Below are 20,348 nucleotides of genomic sequence, written 5' to 3'. Positions count from 1 at the left end.
AGAGGGAAGGTTTCCTTCCTGCCCTCCTGTTTCCGTCAAGGGGACGCAGAGCAGGTGTCCCGAGTGACAGGGCAGTGGCCCCAGACCAGGCTGGAAACACACCACAGAGACACCCTTCCTGGGCTGGCACGGACCCTCACTCAGGCAAAGAAAGAAGGGAAGCTGGAGGTCACCGTGAGGGCGCCACAGATAGGAGGGGTCCCAGGCTGCCGGAGCCTCGCAAGGGCAGTGGGCATTTCGGGGGTCGGGGCGGGGGCAGCTCTTTGCAAAGTGTGTTCTGGGCACGGGAAGGCGGGCTCTGGTGCCTGACCTGGAAGCAGACCTTGCGGCCTTTGCCCTCCAGTGGCGTCAGGGCCTGAGCCACAGAGCCGGCCATCTCGACCATCTCGACCAGAGAACCACCTGCAGCCTTCAGCACCCCTCCCCCAATCACTCTGCTGTCACGCCCACCCCAGGACCCCCAGCTCTTCCCTTCCTGTTCTCCAATTCCATTTCTCCTATCGGACCTCCGACCGGAGGGGAACAGGGTGGGGGAGCACACGTGTTTGTCACGGCCACACCTTCCGCTGGGGTTGCGAAGGTGTTCTATCTAATAAGAGCTCTGAAAACAATGGACAATGTTTCCGTCCTCCCCATTGCTGCCCCTGCCTCCTCCTTTGGCGGCGACAGGGCAGGGGTGGAGGAGAGGGCCCTTGGCTGCAAACTGGACTGAGCACCGGGATGCACAGGGGCGGGCAGGAAAAGCAGAGAGGCGCACCAAGTGGGTGGAGGGCTGCCCTCTGCACCGCACATGGTCGTGGGGGAGGGGAGTGCTTGGGCCCCACAGGAGGCTGAAGCATTTCTCCGGTCTCTTCTCTCTTCCTCCCCAGCCCCCAGGGAGCAAAGGTCTGAGAGATGTGAGCCCAGTGAGGGGGAGGGGCATGCACCACCCTGGGTGCCTGTCCCATCGCGCACCCCTTCCTCCTCTCCCCCGTGGCTCCTGTCGCTCTCACTTCCGGGTGCATGCGCTTGTCCTTGGTCAGGTGAGAGTCACCACCACTCTCCACCAAACACCCTGCCAGTGGTCCCCCTACGTTTTGCTAAAGAGAAAGCTCTCAGGTGTGGTGTGAGGATCAACGAGACCACCCCCGTGAGGTGCCCACCAGGCCTCCCCTCCCCCACTGCCTGCTCCCCCGGCTCCTCCCAGGCTGGGCCCTGACCGGGGACCCTCAGGGCTTAGGGGACACTGGCTTCTCCACAGCCACCAGGACCTCCTCACCTCCTGGACACCTGGGGCCCCACACAAGCACCATGCCTCCAACACGCCCACGTTCCCATTGGCACCAGACCTGCCACTGTGTACCCAGGTCTGCCGGGAACGCTGGTTACAACCGGGCCGCCATCTGGCCTCGCAGAAGCCCCCTGACCCAGCGGTTGGGAGTGGTCCAGCTTGCTGTTGGACGGATGTCCTCTCCGCCTGCACTGTCTTCTCTGAGGCACTCTTGTTCAGCAGTGTTTCTTGCCTCCATGCCATTCCCCAAATGGAAATTTCATTTGCGTCTGTTTTCACTTCTGATCATTTATTTAAGACATCTGCTTTATTCTTCATGTGATTTCCATCAGCTGGCCGAAAACTTGCAGTAGTGTCATGCTAACTTTTATATATTATAACTGATCCCTGGTGCTTCTTTTTCTGACATGCATTTATCTCCCGTAATTTTCCACTAAAACAACCTGGCTACTGTTACAAGGATGTTTCATAGTGCTTTCGGTGTATAAAAGAAGTTAAATTTCAGTTTCTGGTTTACAAAAACTGAACAGGTAATTTCTCTACTGGATCTCTCCTGGATAGTAAGTGTCTCTATGCCTGAATATGTCTAGAGCCAATAAAAATACCGAGTAAAAAAGGAAACGGCAAGATTAGAGAGTAGCATATGCTCCCAAAGGTGTTCCAAGAACCGATCGGGTAATTATCTTAAAGATGCTGTTTCAAAATTCCATGAAGAAAGAGGGCAATTAAAGCGTACTGAGTTTTGCATTCTCCCTTCTTCAAGTCGAACAAAAACGAGAGGAACTAAGAAAAACTGTGAGAGTGAGGCGTGGCTATAAATAAATGAGACTGACTCGCCAGTCATTTCTCAGCCGCTTGGTCGCCTTCCGACATAAGCAGTAGTTGTGCTTGTGTGCGTGTGTGTGCGCGTGTGTGAGCGTGGGTGAGCGTGTGTGAGGGCCGCGTTACACACAGGTGCTCCTGAAGCCCCGCCCCGTCCTCGGGAGACACCTACCTGGTACTTGCTCTCCCGGGGCCCGGGGAGGACAGTGCCGGAGTTCCCACCCGATGCCCCACCATTTCCAAGCAAGTGCGGGGATCTGGGTGCTCGAGGACTGCCAGTTTCATTTCGAAAACTGTGAAATGCATGTGTGAAAGCTTTTCCCTGGCTTTCCCACCATGGACAAAGGCGAGGCCCAGCCGGCCACGGGCCAGTGGGAACGACCCTTCTGCTGTGCGGTTTCTCAGCTGCCCCAGCTTCCTTCGGGGACTTTGATTGACCGGAGGCTGAAGACTGGAGCCACGGCCCGCGGAGGAGCCAACGCGAAGGCCACTGTCCCAAACCGGCCTGATAACCCCAGCGCGGCTGCTCCTTCAACTAGCGAAGCACCCGGCACACCTTGTGTGCATTTGCATGGACACCGACACCGACTGGTGCTGTGCCCACCTTTTCCAATGGCTGGCAGGCGGGCCAGCCTCACAGCTGGGTAAGGAGGCCCCCGGTTTACAGGTCCCGGGGCTCCTTTCTCAGGGCTGAAAGGCCTTCCACCTCCGCGTTCCCGCGGCAGCCTCTGCGGGGAGCAGGGTCAGGGCGACGCGGCTGCCCTCCCGCTCCGGGCAGGCAAAGGGTTTCCCCAAAGAACCCAGGGGCCGGCGCAGAGCCGAGGTCCCCTCGGGCAGCTCCGAGGCGCCTGCCCCTGGATTTTCCGGTCCCCCTGGAGGACCGAGGAGCGGAAGGCAGCAGTGGCACGTCTTCACGGGGACGAGAGCGCAGCCCGGCAGGCCCTGGCTGTGACCAGCGTTCCACAGCCCTGGGAGGGAACAGCAAGCCAGGAGAACCGGGGGCGCGGGGGCGGGGGTCCCAGGGGGCCACCAGCCACTTTACCACTTGCTCAGACTTTGACATTTGGGACTTCCTAATACCCTAGTTCAAGACACACAAAATAAGCAAATCCTCCTACATTAGGACGCCTTCTACAGCCGCACCTCTGCCCCTCGCCCTCCCGTTATTATTTCTAAGGCACAAATCAGACCACCGCCCCCCAAAGCCATCGGGCGCGCGCCGCGAGTGCAGTGCAGTGCAGTCCAGCACCAGCCGCGGGGACAGACGCCATAGGCGGGGACACGCCCGCGCCCGTCGCCGCGGGACCCGGGAGAGGCAGGTGTCCCGGGTGTCCGGAATCAACAGAACTTCTGCTGGCGCTCGCCGAAAGCATTTTCCCCAATAAAATGACCGGCAGGCCAGTGCACCCCTTCCATGACGGTCCTGTTAACGGGGACGTCCCCGCCGAGGCAGGACCGACCGCTCGGTGACCTACATATGGACACCGGTCCCCGGGTACCTCGCCGCCTCCGACGCCGACCCCCAGGAGCCTCCGGAGCCTCGCGAGCGGCCCGTACGCACCTGCGCTCCACGGAGGGTCCCGGGCTGGAGCAGCCGCGCACCTGCCGCCCAGCTGGGGGCCGCGCGTTGGGCCGCGGGCACTGGAACCGCCCTCCGGCTCCGGGACGATCCGCCGACCCCGGGGGTTTCAGCTCCCCCGATCCCGCGGAGCCCGGGCAACGCCGCCCGTCCGCACAGCCCCGCCGCCGCTCGCCGGGCGCCGCTCACGCGCGGGCTTTGTCTCCGGCGCCGCGCGCGCGGGGGGCCAGGCCGCTTGGCATCGTCCCCGTGGGCGCGGGCGGCGGGCGGGAGCCCGTCAGCGCTCGCCCGCCCTGGAGAGGCAGCGGGGGCTGAGCCTGGGGCAGCGAGCGAGGCCGGCCGGACGCCGAGCGCCGGTCCGCTGGGCCCTGCGCGGGGCTCAGAGGCGCGACCCGGCCCCGCCTCCTTCCTCCGCGGTGGTCGCGGCCGCTCCGCAGCGGGGTCTCCCCGGGCGCCCGGGAGGGGCTGGGAAATCCCGCCCGCTGCCGACGTCACTGGTGCGTCACCGGGGCTCCCGCGCCGGGGCTCCGCGCCCCCCGCGCCCCGCCTCCCGAGCCCCGCCCGCGGCCCGCGCCCTGCTCCCCGAGCCCTTCGCCCCCCAAACTGCCACCCCGCTCGGCCCGCATCCCCCGCCCAGCTCTCAGCTCCCCTCGCTCCTCGCTCGGCCTGCGCCCCGGACCCCGCCTTCCATCCCCGCACCCTGCGCTCCCGGTCTGGCTCCCAGCGCCCCTCGCCCTCTGTCCGGCCCCCGCGACCCGCCGAGCTCCTCTGCCTGGAGCCCGCTCGGCACCCCGCCTGCAGCGCGCGCCGCCCAGGCTGGGGGAGGGGAGGTGGGGAACCGGTGCTCGCGGGTTCCACGACCAGAGCCTCCCGCAGCCCCAGCTTTACCTGCGGGTTCGGTCCAGCGACTCGCCGGGCTGGGCGCGGCAGCTCACACGCAGCACCTGGGAATGCGTAAAATCCCCCCACCCGTCGCCCAGGGCGGTGACACCTGTGCGTACTGGCACTTACCGGGGAGGCACAGGCCGCCCGGACTTCGTGACGGCAAGTACCGGGGGCGCCGGGCCGCGCAGGGCCGCCCTGGAATGAGAGCCGCCGCGTCTCAGAGGCGGGAACGCACGCCCGATATTCGTGGGGACCAGGCGAGGCTCGGCGCAGACCTGCGTCTGGCTTTTTTTATTCAGCCTGAGACCCGTTCGGTGCCTTTGAATGGACTATTTAGGTCGTTTACTTTTATGTAATTATGATATGGCTGGGTTTATTTTACTTGTTGACTTAATTGGGGTGACGTTGGTTAGTAAAATCACATACGTTTCAGGTGTGCAATTCTATCATACGTCATCCGTGTGTTGTACTGTGTGTTCACCGCCCCAGTCAGGTCCCCTTCCGTCCCATTTTATCCCCCCTTACCCTCCTCTGCCTCCCCCGCCCCTTGCCCTCCGAGAATCACCACGCAGCCCTTGTCTCTGTCTGTGAGTTTTTGTTTTTTGCTTCATCTCTCCACCCTTTTCACCCAGCCCCTCAAGTCCCCTCCCCTCTGACGTCTGTCAGTCCGTTCTGTAGCTGTGATTCTGTTTCTATTTTGTTAGCTTATGTTGTTCACTAGGTTCCACATTTAGGTGAAATCATAAGGCACTTGTCTTTCTCTGACTGGCTTATTTCCCTCAGCGTAATGTTCTCCAGGTCCCTCTGCGCTGCCACAAAGGGTAAGATTCCCTTCTTTTTTACCGCTGAGCAGTACTCCATCGTGTAAATCTACCACAGCTTCTCTATCCACGCATCTCCTGCTGGGCACTCCAGCTGCCTCCAAGTCTAGGCTATTGTAAACAATGCTGCAAGAAACATAGGGCTGCACATATATATGCAAAATATATATATATATATTGAATTAGTTGGGGTATTTTTTGTTTGTTTGTTTCTTTGGATAAGTTCCCAGAAATGAAATTGTTAGGTCACAAGACAGCTCATTTTTAATTTTTTGAGGTAACTCCATACCGCCTTGCACAGCGGCTGCGCCAGTCTGCATCCCCGCCAACAGTGCACCAGGGTTCCTGCTGCTCCAGGTCCTCGCCAGCACCTGCTGACGTAGTAATGGTGGCCATTCCGACCCTTGTGAGGGGATATCTCGTTGTGGTTTTGATTTGCATTTCTCTGATAATTAGTGATGTTGGGCATCCTTTCATATGTCTGTTAGCTATCTGTACGTCCTCTTTGGAGGAGCATCTATTCGGGTGCTTTGCCCATTTTTTAATTGGATTCTTTGTTTTTTTTTTGGTGTTGAGTTTTATGAGTTCTTTATACATTTTGGACATTAACCCCTCATCAGGCATATCATTGGCATATCTCCCATTCAGTGCATTGTCTTTTCATTTTATTGCTGGTTTCCCTGGTTGTGTGCAAACTTTCCATTGTGAGGTGGTCCCATTTGTTTATTTTTTTTCTTTTCCTTGCCTGAGGAGATATGTCAAAAAGAATACTGCTATGAGAACTGTCCACTATTTTATTGCCTATGTATTCTTCAAGAGTTTTTATGGCTTTGAGGCTAACATTTAAGTCTTTAAATCATTTGAGTTTTTTCTTGTGAATGGTGTAAGAAGGTGATCTAGTTTCATTTTTTTGCACATATCTAATTTTGCCAACACTATTTATTGATAGATTGTCCTTATTTTACCCCATTGTATATCCTTGCTTCCTTTGTCAAACATTAATTGACCATAAAGGTGTGGGCTTATTTATGGGCTTTCTATTCTGGTCCATTGATCTATGTGTCTGTTTTTATGCCTGTACCATGCTGTTTTGATTACTATGGACTTGTAGTATAGTTTGGTATCAGGTAGCATGATTCCTCTCACTTTGTTCTTTCTCAAGATTGTTGTGGCTATTTGGGGTCTTTTGTGTTCCCATAAACATTTTTGGAATATTTGTTCTAGTTCTGTGAAATATGCCTTTGGTATCTTGATAGGAGTTGTGTTGAATTGATAGATTGCTTTGCGTAGGATGGACCTTTAATGATTTAATTCTTCCAATTCATGAACACGGTATGTGCTTTCACTTATTTCAATTTATCTTCACTTACTCACTTATCTTCTTCAATTTATTTCTTCAGTGTGTTACAATTTTCTGAGTACAGGTCTTCTACATTCTTGGGTAAATTTATTCTTAAGTTCTTTTTGATGCAACTGTAAATGGGATTGTTTTCCTAGTTTCACTTTCTGATAGTTCATATTCTTCTATAAAAATGCAACTGATTTCTGGATGTTTATTTTGTATCCTGCTACATGACTGAATACGTTTATCAGTTCTAGTAGTTTTTGGTAGAATCTTTAAGGTTCTGCATATACAGCATCATGTCACTTGCAAATAAAGACAGTTTTACTTCTTCATTTCCTATTTATATGCCTTTCATTTCTTCTTCTTGCTTGACTGCCATGGCTAGGACTTCCGGTGCTCTGTTCAATCACAGCAGTGAAGGCAGACATTCCTGTCTTGTTCCCAGTCTTAACGGAAATGCTTCTAGTTTTTGCCCATCGTGAATGATGTTGGCTGTCCGTTTGTCATATATGGCCTTTATGATGTTGGCATGTGTTTCCTCTACTACCACTTTGCTGAAGGTTTTTATCATAAATAGGTGCTGGATTTTATCAAGTGCTTTTTCTGCATCTATTGATATGATCATGTTATTTTTATCCCTCATTTTGTTCATGTGATGTATCATGTTTATTGATTTGGGGTATCGTGCCAATCTTGCATCTCTGGAATAAATCCCACTTGGTCATGGTGTACGATCTTTTTAATGAATTGCAGGACCTGGTTTACTAATATTTTGTTGAGGAATTTATCATCTATGTTCATCAGGGATGTTGGTCTATAATTTTCTTTCTTTGTAGTGCGTTTGTTTGGTTTTGGAATTGGGATAATGCTGGTCTCATAAAGTGAACTTGGGAGTCTTATCTCCTCTTGAATTTTGGGGGGATAATTTGAGGACAGGTGTTAGTTCTTTGAATGTTTGGTCAAATTTCCTGTGAAGCCATCCACTCCTGGACTTTTGTTTGTTGGGAGTGTTGTGATCATGACATCAGTCACGTTAGTTGTGATAGGTCTAGTCAGGTGTTATAATTCATCCTGACTCAGTTTTGGAAGATTGTATGTTTCTAGGAATTTATCCACTTCTACAGACTGTGCAATTTGTTGGCATACAGTAGTTCATAAAGTTTTCTTACAACCCTTTGTATATCTATGGATCCCCCCACAGACAGAGCAATCCTGGATGTAGGTCCTTGCTTTTCATGACTTCAAATACTTCTTTTCCAGCCCCTTCTTGCCTGCAAGTTTCCTTTTGAGAAATCAGCTGACAGTCTGATGAGAACTCCTTTGTAGGTAACTGTCTCCTTTTCTTTTGCTGCTTTGAAGATTCTCTCCTTATCTTTAATCTTGGCTAATGTAATGATGATGTGCCTTGGTGTGTGCTTCTTTGGGTCCAACTTCTTTGGGACTTTCTGAGCTTCCTGGGCTTCTGGAAGTCTATTTCCTTTGCCAGATTGGGGAAGTTCTTCATTATTTTTTCAAATAAGTTTTCAATTTCTTGCTCTTCCTCTTTTCCTTCTGGCACCCCTATGGTTCGGATGTTGGAACATTTAAAGCTGTCCCAGAGGTTCCTAAGGCTGTCCTTGTGTTTTTGAATTTTCGTTTCTTTGTTCTTGTTAAACATTTATTTCTTCCTTCTGCTCCAAGCTGTTGACTTTAGCCCCAGTTTCTTTCCTTTCACTGTTGGTCCCTGTACATTTTCCTTTATTTCACTTTTCATAGCTTTCACTTTTTCCTCTATTTTGTGACCATACTCAACCATTTCTGTGAGCATCCTGATTACCAGTATTTTGAACTCTGCATCTGATAGGTTAGCTATCTCTTCATTGCTTAGTTCTTTTTCTGGAGCTTTGATCTGTTCTTTCATTTGGGATATAGATACTTTATATACATATATAAAGTTTTAGGTATTCACTAGGGTGGGGCAACCTACATTGCTGCATTGTGGTGCAGCATGAGAGGGAGGAAACAGTGCCACTTGCTCCCCTCTCTGTCAGTTTTTAATCATTTCCCCACAACCCACAAGCAAATTGGGTCCTTCTGGTGCTGATTCCTGGGTGGGTGAGTTTGTGTACATTCTAGGACACTGTGAGACCGGGAGTTTCTTTCATCAACTCAACCCCTACAGGTTTTTTCAGTCAGAGGTTTTGAGGCTTTATTTTTCTGTGCTAGAACCCTGGGTTATGTGGCCTGTTTGGCTCCCCAGTTGTTCCTCCCGGGTTTTCCACATGCAAATGTGCATCCCCCCACTCTGCCCTCCACCACCTTGCCCATCCTGGTCCTCCAGCTGCTGTCTGGCCGTGCGTCCTGTGCGTCCTCTCCACCTGGCTGCCCATCTCCATCCCTGCTTTCGGTCTGAGTGAATGTTTCTTCTTTAATTCCTTCATCGTCGGGCTTCCATACAGTTTGATTTTCTGGCAGTTCTGGTTATTTTTTGTTTTTAAATGTGTTTTCCTTCTTTTGGTTTTGTGAGGGGACAAAGTGTATCTATCTACACCTCCATTTTGGCCAGAAAACAGTATTTTCTAAACTCATGTCCCATTAACTTTGTTCGTGAGAGAATAAGCTCAGTATTTGAGCAAGAATATTGTTGTCTAGTGTCAAATGATCTAGTCATTTTGGCCTCAAAGGACACAATGTATTATTTAATTTCCCTCAAATAACTGAGTTGCAAGCCAGTGTCCCCAAAGTGTCAAGATATAGATATGTGTTCAGGTGATATAACAAACTAAAATTATTGGTAGTTCCTTCCCTACTCAGTGTATATATATTTTTGTATTGGCAAAGGTAGTTGCTTTTTATTTATTTTTTAAAAGATTTTATTTATTTAGAGACAGGAGAAGGGAGAAAGAGAGGGAGAGAAATACCAGCGTGTGGTTGCTTCTTATGCGCCCCCTACTGGGGACCTGGCCCACAACCCAAGCATGTGCCCTGACTGGGAATCGAACCTGTGACCCTTTGGTTTGCAGGGTGGCACTTAACCCACTGAGCCACACCAGCCAGGGCGGTAGTTGCTTTTTAAATTTTTTATTTTATTTTTAGAGAGTGAGGAGGAGAGAGAAACACTGATTTATTGTTCCACTTGTTTATGCATTCATTGGTTGACTCTTATGTGCCCTGACCAAAGATGGAACCCACAACTCTGGTGAATCAGGACAACGCTCTAATCAACTGAGCGCCTGGCGGGGATGTAGCTGCTGTGTAAAGTGTGCGGTTTGCAAGGGGACTCTCCTGATCCTTCCTGTTGTTCTCTCAGAGGACCCTACACTTCACCTTCACAGCCCTTACCATGCTCTGAACTACATAGTGTGTGTTGTCACAGCAGGTCCCTCCATCAGCCTCCAGCCTCCAGGAGTGCAGGCAACGCCTGTATCCTCAGGCACACAGTAGGGCCTCTGGACAGATCTGCACGGGGCAGGGCTAATGTCCTTCTCTTTGAAACGAGTGGTTTCATCTCAGGCCTGACTGAAGTCTATTTAAGGGCAGTAAAGTCTGAATATAAAATTTGTCACAAAGGCCAACATTAAGAAGTGAGTTATCCTTTCACAGTGACTTAACTTACAGAGGGGGAAAGAAAGAACCTGTGTGGGTTATAAAAGAAGAGCCATCCATATGCGATCTGGTCTTACAGCTCAGACTGTACAAAGAGTAAGTCATCAAACCACCTGTTTTTATGAAATTTATTCCCAGCCCCAGCGGCAGTGTGTACAAAGGGAAGAGCGTGTGGGATCTGCAGACGTGTTTGCTACAACATGCACATCACGAGGTGTTTCAAACATAGTCAGGGTAAGTTTCATGCTGAATAAATAATCCCCCCAAGTTTTCATTTGTACATAAAAATATATATTGCACTCTTAACAAGACCGGTTGTTTTGCATATTTCCTCTTTAGACAAATGATGAAATTCAGCCTTAAAAAAAAAAGACTGAGTAGCAACACTATTCTAAGGGGACTAATGTGAGGTTCTCAGTAGAAAAGTGAAAGCTAGACAATAGCTGCGATTTCTTTTTAAACAAAGCCAATCACTTCACCGTGAGCGGGGCGATGTCATCTCCGTGCCTGCCTGGGCCTCGGAGCTCCCAGCTGTCTGTGTGAGCGCGATCGAATGCAGCCTGCGTGGCGTTCTGACGCAGGCACGGGCTTCACGCCACAACTGCCCGCGGCCACTTGCTGCTGCTGCTTGTATTGATCTTGACGCAGAGGCTTGGGAACTGTTTTATACAGTTTTTAAGTAGAATGTTTCAGAAAGTCTGGAAGTTAGAAAAGGAGTTCTGTAAACACTGTGTGAGTCAAATTTTCGTAACAAACATGCCAGTTACTCTCAGGCAGGAACACGCATTTTTATCCCGTGGTAACATGTAACTCAGCTGATTTAAGTGTCTTCAAAGCCGACAAAGCAGCACCTGAGTAGAAACAGAGCTGTCGCACGACGATGGGGAGCCTGCTCTGAGCCTTTCAGGAACGCCGCCCCAATGGCAGCCGACTTTGCTGTGCTGTACAGTGAGCTGCTCCCACCGCCCCTCACGCTCTCAGGTGGTGCGGGTTAGTGGAAGGACCAGGGTGGAAGCTGCTCCCTGAAGGAATTATTCTGCCTCGTGTTGAAAACAAAGTAAGCGGCCACCTCTTCTCTTGGGGAAGGAACCTCTTCCTGCACATTAGTTTTGATGTCTCACCCAGGCTGGATTACTACCGCCTGTGCAGGCCTCCTGCACACCGGAGGTTTTCTCCTGCGAAGGGCCAAGTTCTTGATGCTGTGTGCAGGGCAGACATCCAGAGGGTTGTTAGCATGGGTTCAAATCTTAGTGACTCAACTGAGGGGAGTCAGAATCTAGTGTTATGGATCTTAAATGGGATGTTCATGAAGACACGCAATGTGTCTGAGGTCAGAGAGAGCCCTGTTCCTGTTTGTGGCTGTCAAAAATTTCTGCTTCTACTTAGAGCTAAGAAGGCAACCGGCAGAACCTGCCTTGTAATGTTGAGATTCACTAGTGGTCTTCTTCAGTCTGCAGGGACTCCAGACAGCGGTGCAGAGGCACCTACTGAACAGTTTGCTTCTTAAAGAAAGCCATGATCACACCCTGGATTCCTTATCCTTTTCTCTCCCTTTTCGGCATAAAACTTTTTAAATATAATTTTAAGAGTATTTTATAACCAACTTAAATTGTCTTGGCCCTTTTGGAATCCTAGAGAAGGAGCGACCCTGATCTTCTCTTTAAAGAATACCCTTGTAGAAAGGCCCCGGGACTGTGATTTTCTGTGGCTATGAAAGACCTCAGTCCCATCGGTCGGCACATGCTGTCACTTAGTCCGAAACTTCCTCCCGGAGCCCTGGGAGGCTGCAGGGTTTTGTGCAGATGAACAGCTTTCATAATTATTTAGAAGGTTTGTTTGGTCATCCATTTCTTCAGGTTCAACCTCCTAAAGCGGGCGAGGAGACAAATCTACCCTGGAGTTCAAGTGCTCGGAGGACGTGCGGCTCTCGCCTTCAGCCGGCCGCGTAGCTGCTCAGGAAGGAATAGAACATGGGCTGCTTCAGGCGCTGCTGGTCCTTCCGGCACCAGGCGATCACAGTCCCTTCACTGTTCGCTGTGTACAGGTGGTGGCCGTCACAGGAAAATGTGAGGCTGCAAAAAAAGAAAAAAATCCGGTTCGTACAGCATGGCTCTTCAAATTGTACAAGCATGTTGGGGGCCACACCGGGATCGGTGTGGAGAAGTTCCGATGCCTTTACCAGCAGAGGGACCCAGGACAGGAGTGCCTGCAGCCCCTGGCGTCCACTGTGACTCTCACACAGGGAGTGGCTCTGCCGCCAACTCTGTGAAGCTCCTTCTAACTAGGCGACGCAGAATGGCAGCAGCACGCCAGGGATCAGCACGTGCCACTCTGTGCTTTCATACTTTCTTACTCAAACAACTACTTGGGTATAGGAAACTTTAAAAAATGTAACAGTACTATACTTTTCCTTATAAAAATAAATGATTACGGAGATATTTTATTTCCTCAAAAGAGAAAAGAGTAAAGATATAACAATAAATTATTAATTTAGGTTCACTAAACTTTAAATTTAGTACTTTAGAAATAAATTTATTTTAATAAAGTAGAGTTTGAATCACTTCTGCCCACTCAAGTTTCTAGAGTCAAACTGGTTAACGCAGGAGGGGACAGCAGAGCGTTTGCCAGTCCTGTCAAGCACGTTCCTGCGCCATCCATCGTCACTGTGGTGTTTCCAGTAAGGAAGGGAATGTCACCTCTCCAGCTCCAGAGGCTTCCCCTGGCCACCACCCCCATCTGCCAGACCCAGTTCCTGACTCGGGCTTCCAGCTCCACTAGGACAAGGACTGTGCCTCCGCTGGCCACTGGGTCCCAGACAACCTGGCGCTGGCTAAGTGTCGGCCCTTTGCGAGAAGCTCATCACAGATTTCTTTAAGTGTGTAAGCTTGAATCTCCCTCTGACCAGGATACGGTTACGGAGGATGTTATGAAGAATGGGAGGGAGGTCTCACCTTACAATCGGCTGATTGGACTTAGGAAACGTGATTTCCCGCACAGGCTTTAGGTCCCACGTACTCCATAACCTAGAGGGGAAAAAAGTGGTCTAATTACACAGACTATGTTTCCTTCGCCTGCAAACCTATGTTGCCTATTTCTTAAATGTTACCTGGAGGGAAACACAATAAGTAGTTAATACACTTAGTTCTGGGAGGTTTGCAGGGGTAGGTAGGTATGGGAGTAAGAAAGCCTAACTGGGTGTATTTTCGTGCTGTTGATCTTCAGCAGTTAAACAATGTAAAACTCCACAAAAGCGGCACTAGAGCCATCTTTAAAGAAGTGAAACAGGAATACCTGAAGCACCTATGCTGTAAGGTGATTTTAAATTCTAATGGTCAAATAGTAACCTGCTAACAACTCCCTGTTGAACCCACGTCCTTGTGAACAGAAGCAGACAGAGAGCCAGAGCGTCTCACCTGACGACCCCGTTTTCCAGCCCCCCGGCGATCACGTTGACGGAGACGCCCTCGGGCTGGTTGGAGAAGGCCACGGAGCAGATGATCTCCCGGCAGTGCACGTGTCCCACGAGGTCCCCGTTCACCGTCCACAGCCTGAGGTCGCTGCCTCCGCCAGCTGGAACACCAAACCGCTGCGGTCACCAGGGTGGCGTCACCCGCCCACCGCCCTGGGTTCTGAGGGCACCCTGGGGCCACGCTGGCTTTGGTGATGGCATTGACAGGCAACTCCCGATGGCAGACAAGCAAGGGAAGTCCCTGTGCTGAAGTCACGGGAAGCTCTGCTGCATGTTTCTCTAGACAGTGACCGGTAAAAACACACAAGCTCATCTGCCACAGAGAGCGACAAAGCAAATTAATCATGAATCACGATATTTCAACGCATGAGCTGTGAAATCGGAACCTGAAAGTACCCAGAAAGCTAAACAGTCTCCGCAAAGAGAAAGTATTCTGTGAAATCATCTATAAGAAGTGACTTGTGTGACATCTGAAGGAAAAAATGCTACCTGAGTTAAAAATTAGTTCTAAAAAAAATTAGTTCTAAAAAAAAAAGAAATCTAATTCTTCAGAATGTCTCAGATTGAGTCTTATAGGGCAATACCTTATTAAGCTAATTTTTTCTTTCCACAGATGCTGACTGACCAAACTTTCTATGGTTTTCTGGGGGCTGGAGGAGGCAGTATTGCTGGCTGTTCTGCACGAACAGGCTGCTGGTGCCGGGCTACATGACGTGGAGTCCGCCTTCCTGGGAGACGTATTCTCCTGCTGCCAGAGGGTGAGAGGCCTGAGAGAGTCTGGATGCCATCATGTTACTGCCCTTAATTTTATTTCTCCATTTGATCTAACATAAAAGTAGAGGATTTATGTCTCTCCTTCGTTAAGGCAATGAAAAGATTTTATATTTTATAGCAAAGATACAAATACTGCAAATACTTCTGTATTTAAAGATACGCTAAAGACCTTCAAATATCACAAACCAAACCACCCAGCGGCTCACACATTATTCACAACAGCCGGAAGGTGGGAACAACCCAAATGTCCATCATCTGATAAACGAGTAAACAGGTGTGGTCTATGTACACCAGCGGTTTTCAGCTTCTGCATCTCTTGGCACACACACAAACTAATTACTAAAATTCTGCTGCACAGCAAAAAATATGTTTTGCCAATCTGACAAAAAATAGGTGTAATTTTGATTGATTTACAAAAAAACAATAGTAACTACCTCCCTTCTTGCTCCATAATGCCATTTAAAAAAACCAGGTGCCTGCCCTGGCTGGTGTAGCTCAGTGGATTGAGTGCGGGCTGGGAACCAAAGTGTCCCAGGTTCGATTCCCAGCCAGGGTACATTCCTGGGTTGCAGGCCAGAACCCCCAGCAACCGCACATTGATGTTTCTCTCCCTCCCTCCCTCTCTCTCTCTCTCTCTCCCCCTCCCTTCCCTCTCTAAAAATAAATAAATAAAATCTTAAAAAAACAAAACAAAACCAGGTGCCTAAACTTGCATATAAGGATTTCTGGTACTGAGAATGAACTAGTCAGACACAACCTTGTTACATGATGTGACCAGTAACATGCAATTCTGTGATGTGACCTACACGTTTATGACTCAAGACAGGCCATTCACACCGGACGGCCGTTGTTGTGTTGGCTGTTGTCCTTTTTATATGACAACTGAAGGGAAAAGAAGTCAGTGCCCCTGACTAAATAGTCACGTGCTGTATGTTTTAAAAATTCCTGTTCTTTGTGGCACACTGGTAGAAAATCACTGACCTATACAATGGAATAATATTCAACCATAAAAAGTAACGAAGCCCTGACTGGTGTGGCTCAGGAGGTTGGGCATCATCCCACAAATGAAAAGTTCACTGGTTCTGTTCCTGGTCAGAGCACACGCCTGGGTTGTGGGCCAGGTCCCCGGATGGGGGCGTGCAAGAGGTAACCCATCAATGTTTCTCTTGCACATCAGTGTTTCCCTCCTTTCCCCTTTTTCTAAAAATAAATAAAATGTTTTTAAAGAAATAATGAAGCTCTGACACATGCCAGCTACAACGTGGATGAACCTTGAAAACAGTATTCTAAGTAAAATAAGCCGGACATAAAAAGACAAATGTTGTATGCGCGTCCACGGCTGTGAAATATCTAGACAGGCAAATTCATGGCAACAGAAGGTGGGACAGGGGTCATTAGGAGCTGTGGGGAGGGCGGAATGGGGAGTCACAGGGTCTGTGTTTGGGGTGATGGTTGCACAACACTGTGACTGTAACGGTGTTTGGTAACGGTGCCACCAAATTGTATACTTTTAAGTGGTTTAAATGGCAACTTTTATGTTCAGTATATCTTAACACACACATACATGCACGCACACACAAACACTGTAAAACACCCAATGTGCTACTCAGACTTCTGACTGTGGAACACTGATGAGGAGAGATTACTTAAATAAAGCACCAAAGGTGTAGGTGATGATAAACTCGTCTTTCCCAAAAGTAGACTGCATTTCACTCTTACTTTTGAATTTAATATCTGATAAAAGATAACAAAAATAAAGTAGCCCTATCATACTAGGGAGGTTAGAGGGCTTACTAAAGTCACTGGCTACCTGTCCATAAAAGCTGATGCAGGGTTGGGGCCCTGTAATCCCCAGCTACGGCTCGGCCAGTCCCTCAACACGGAAGTGTGAACGCATCCTGGACTCTGAGCACAGAATGGAACTGAACCCGCAAAGAGTCACCAGCGCAGATCACCCGGCCACGTGGGCCACAACGCCATGTGACTACTCATCTGCCTAAGACTGCCAATATCAAAAATATCAAGGCCCTTCCCCAGCACTGGGTCATGTTCATGTACAATTTAGCACATCCAGTAAAAGTCAGAAAATTCGGCTTTGCTGGAAAAACTTTATTCTTCCTGTGCACCTTCTCTGAAATTAAACCGGAGAACCATCCTCTATCCTGAATCTTAGGATATTATATTAACTTTATAACAATGCTACAATACACGACCAGGATATGAACCCTAGCTAAAAAGCATCTATTTTGATCCAGTGATAGAATGACTTTAAAAAATGCAGTAACTATCTAGCATAATACTTAAATAGTTTAATAAATTTCACATCATTGTGAAAACAACATCCCATAATAAGCACCATGGAATTCTGATCAGGAAGAATAAGCCACTGTAACTTCAGCCCAATACAGAAGTTTTGGAGAAGACAGCATGTGTGTTTGTATGTAGATAGGTATACATGCATGTATACATGTACACACACATAACACATGTACCACACATGTGTGTTTATTTATAATTTTAATGTTACAGTTACTTGGATGGTACTCACAAAAGGGTGAAGACTTTTGGTAGGCAATGACTTTCTTCCCTTCCTGGACTACAGGAACAGGAGGATGAACTCGAGTCTGAGTCACCAAACATACATTTGGCCTCTCTTTAAAAAAATCATGATTTTGTTATGCTCTCTATATACCAAATGTTCTTTATGACTTCTCCCTAATATGTACCAAAAAACCTTTAAAAAGTTGAGAAGGCCTTTTTGTTCCAATTAGAAAAAGGTTCTACCGCTGTCACACTGCGCGCTGCCTAGGGACACCTGCAAACCTGCGAGTGAGCCGGGAGCTGCAGCGGAGTAATTTTGCTTCCTGTTCCCATATGACCGGCTGGTATATAACAGCACAGAAATAAATCACGACTGGCAGCAGGAAAGTAATTAACTTTAGAGAATTCAGCTCCCTCAGGACCAGTCCTAACTTCCAAATGTTGCCAAAACAAGAAAGTAGAGACCTCTGTGTAAATAATCATGTTACGCCCCCAGATTTCCTCTGGGTGTGATGCACCGAAGCTGCTAACGGACCAGTCAGGAACAATTAGCGAAGGCATCAGTCAGCTGCCCACACCCACGTCACCCAAGTCAGCTGTTTCAGATCCTTCCCCTCAGCTGCGCTGCTTAGGAAAGAAAACCCTTTTCATGACATTATTTGATGACTGGGGCTAATGGGAAAATCACATCTGAAATCTTTAAGCATGACTAAAGGGTCCTTTTCTTGAATGCAAGAATGAAGGAACATTTTATAAAAACAATAAAACTCTAAGAGATGTCTGTGGTAAAGAAAAAATTGTTTTTTGACCTACGTTGCTGGCATAGAGCTCCTAAAATCCTGCTAATTTACTGTCTTTTGATGCTCCTGGTTTGGGGGGCTGGGGAGGGATCAGGCAGCTTCAGGATGGGGGCTGGTCCCCAGAAAACCCAACCACATGATTAGAGGGTTAGGACATGCAGCACCTCCCCACCTCCTGGGAGGGGCGAGGGCCTGGAGATTGAGCTCAATTAGCAATGGCTGGAGATCTAATGGACTCCCTCTACCTGACGACACCTCGGAGAACCCCTAACAACAGGGACAGGAGCGTCTCCGACTGTGCGCGCACGCTCTCCGGCCAGGAGGCACTGCGCTCTGACTCCATGTGGATGGACCGTCGGGGTTTCCCTCTGGGCCTCTTCTCCTAGCTGTTCATGACTGTGCTTTACAACACACTGCGGTAGCAAGTCTACTGAATCACTGGAGCTCGTGGGGGTCTCGGGAGCTCCCCGACTCGCTCACTCCAAGTAGTGGGTCAGGAGTGAACTGCACAGTTGGACACCCAGTATGTCACAGAATTGGGGAATTGTTTGGTGTCTGGAGCGACATCACACGTTCCAAAGTGCAGACAAAGGACAGGGAACCACCCACAACAGATGTGTCAAAGATATTGTATATGGAGTGGACAGAAACAGACAGTTTTTTCAAAGGATGCTTTCGATCTTAAGATGCTGAGGAGTAGAAAGGGAAATAGAAAATTTATGGGTTTTCCAATTGTTCTCTTCTGCTGATGCATCAATTTTTTTAATACGTGTACACGGAAAACCAAAACCAAGACCTTTGATCTCAGTCACGGAAGTCTGACGTGCAAGTACACCTGTTACTATGTGTTACTCTTCTCTCTCAGGGCCTGGAAGACACATATTCAGAGCTGATGCTTTTCATTTCAGGAGGAAGGCAGTGAAGTTAGTAGTTAAAAAGCAGAAGAAAAAAGCATAGAAAAACAAAAAGCAAGAACGTTCAGATAATTAGGTAAACATAATTACATGAGCTCAAATATAGTCTCAAACATATCAGAAGAGGGGTTAAATTAGGGCAGCACTAACTCTCATATCCGTCGATGCCTAAACTGATGACTCACTCTTGGGCCCGGTTGTGTTTTCACACACACACATGTGCTATGAACAAAGTAGTTACATTTGGAAGGGCCTGCAAGATGTACCCAGCAGCAGAACTATGATGTCACCTTAGCAATGGCCTTGTGCTTGGTTTGGGGCTGGCTCACCTGAATCACACACCGTGGCAATGTCACCTGTAGTCTCACTGGCAGAGACAGCTGTGACGGGGCTTTTGTGTCCTGCCAGAGTTTGCACATAGCACAGCCTGAAAGACCAAAGACACGACTTTGCAAGTGATCATTAAATACAATTATACTGTCTTGTTTAGGTAGCTATTATTTGTAAGGCATTCCTAACTGATTTCAAAGTGAGATTACAAAGGTAAAGTTCGTACTTCATGCTGTAGGTTATTATGACGTAAAGACGTCGTTTTTGTGCACCTGTCATGCGGTGGGAACTGGAACGTTAGCTCAGTGAGCTGTGCTGGAGCTGCAGACCCTCCGTACCTGTTCAAGTCCCATATGACACAGGTCCCGTCTCTGCTCACGCTTATCAGGATACTGTACGGCTTGCAGACGAACAAGCTGGTGACCTCCTCGGTGTGCCCGTAGAGATGCACCTGAGACTCCATCTCTATCTCTGAAGGCTGAAATTCAAAATTGAGTAAAGCATAAGATAAAAGCAATGACAAAAGGCATCCTAGTATTTACCTAAAAAACAAAAACAACTGAAGTGACTCAAATATTCTCAAACATTTTGTTTTGCAATCAAATTCAGTTCAACAATTTCTAAACAGTAAGACTAAACATTAAAAACATTTTGCATTGCACTGACCGATGTGGCTCAGTGGCTAGGCATTGTCCTACAAACTAAAAGCTCGCCAATTCAATTCCTGGTCAGGGCATGTGCCTGGGTTGCAGACCAGGTCCCTGGTTGGGGGTGTGCAAGAGGCAGCCAACTGATGTTTCCCTCACACTGATGTTTTTCTCCTGCTCTTTCTCCCTCCCTTCCCCCTCTCTAAAAAACAGTAAAATCTTAAATTTTTTCATCAACTAATATGCTTTTTATTTTATCTATTCTTGTTCAATCTTTGTCCAAATATACATGTATTTTTATAGTTGTAAAAACTGCCAAAGAATTTTCTATTTTGTATTTTATACAATGTCCAATAAGCACTTCCCATCTTCGACACTGTCCTCAAAATAATTCTACTAGTGTTATAATTAATGCTCTATGCAGTTAGTATACCATAATTTACTTGAACATCCTGTATTGATAGACATTTACAATTGTTTCTAATTTTAAAAAATTATAGATGCCGTAATTAAATTCTTCACATATAAAGGTTTGATTTCTCCTCTGAATTCTCTCTTTAGAATAC

At 48.4% G+C, this 20,348-nt stretch overlaps 2 protein-coding genes across 6 annotated transcripts in view; both read right to left on the bottom strand.

Annotated features, from left to right (window-relative positions):
• The window catches only part of GNG4 (G protein subunit gamma 4), a 52,045-nt gene extending 47,916 nt beyond the window's left edge, over nucleotides 1–4,129 (bottom strand). For both annotated transcript variants that reach the window (XM_036016089.1, XM_028531364.2), the window contains exon 1: nucleotides 3,654–4,129. The gene's annotated coding sequence lies outside the window, so the exon portion shown is untranslated. The remainder of the gene's footprint in view (nucleotides 1–3,653) is intronic.
• Nucleotides 4,130–10,419: 6,290 nt separating this feature from the next.
• The window catches only part of LYST (lysosomal trafficking regulator), a 149,642-nt gene continuing 139,713 nt past the window's right edge, over nucleotides 10,420–20,348 (bottom strand). For 3 of the 4 annotated variants that reach the window (XM_036016056.1, XM_036016057.1, XM_028531098.2), the window contains 5 exons: nucleotides 19,474–19,613; nucleotides 19,135–19,232; nucleotides 13,721–13,877; nucleotides 13,259–13,330; nucleotides 10,586–12,379 (listed from right to left, as the gene is read on the bottom strand). In XM_036016056.1, coding sequence (XP_035871949.1) covers nucleotides 12,241–12,379; nucleotides 13,259–13,330; nucleotides 13,721–13,877; nucleotides 19,135–19,232; nucleotides 19,474–19,613 — 606 coding nt within the window. In that variant the 3' untranslated portion in view covers nucleotides 10,586–12,240. Of the gene's footprint in view, nucleotides 12,380–13,258; nucleotides 13,331–13,720; nucleotides 13,878–19,134; nucleotides 19,233–19,473; nucleotides 19,614–20,348 lie in introns of all 4 variants that reach the window. The other variant, XM_036016055.1, reaches the window with a different exon arrangement.

The sequence above is a fragment of the Phyllostomus discolor genome, chromosome 15 (assembly GCF_004126475.2).
Source record: "Phyllostomus discolor isolate MPI-MPIP mPhyDis1 chromosome 15, mPhyDis1.pri.v3, whole genome shotgun sequence".
Taxonomy (NCBI): Eukaryota; Metazoa; Chordata; class Mammalia; order Chiroptera; family Phyllostomidae; genus Phyllostomus; species Phyllostomus discolor.
The sequence above is the reverse complement of the archived record's forward strand: the minus strand, read 5'-3'. Positions and strand labels throughout refer to the sequence as shown.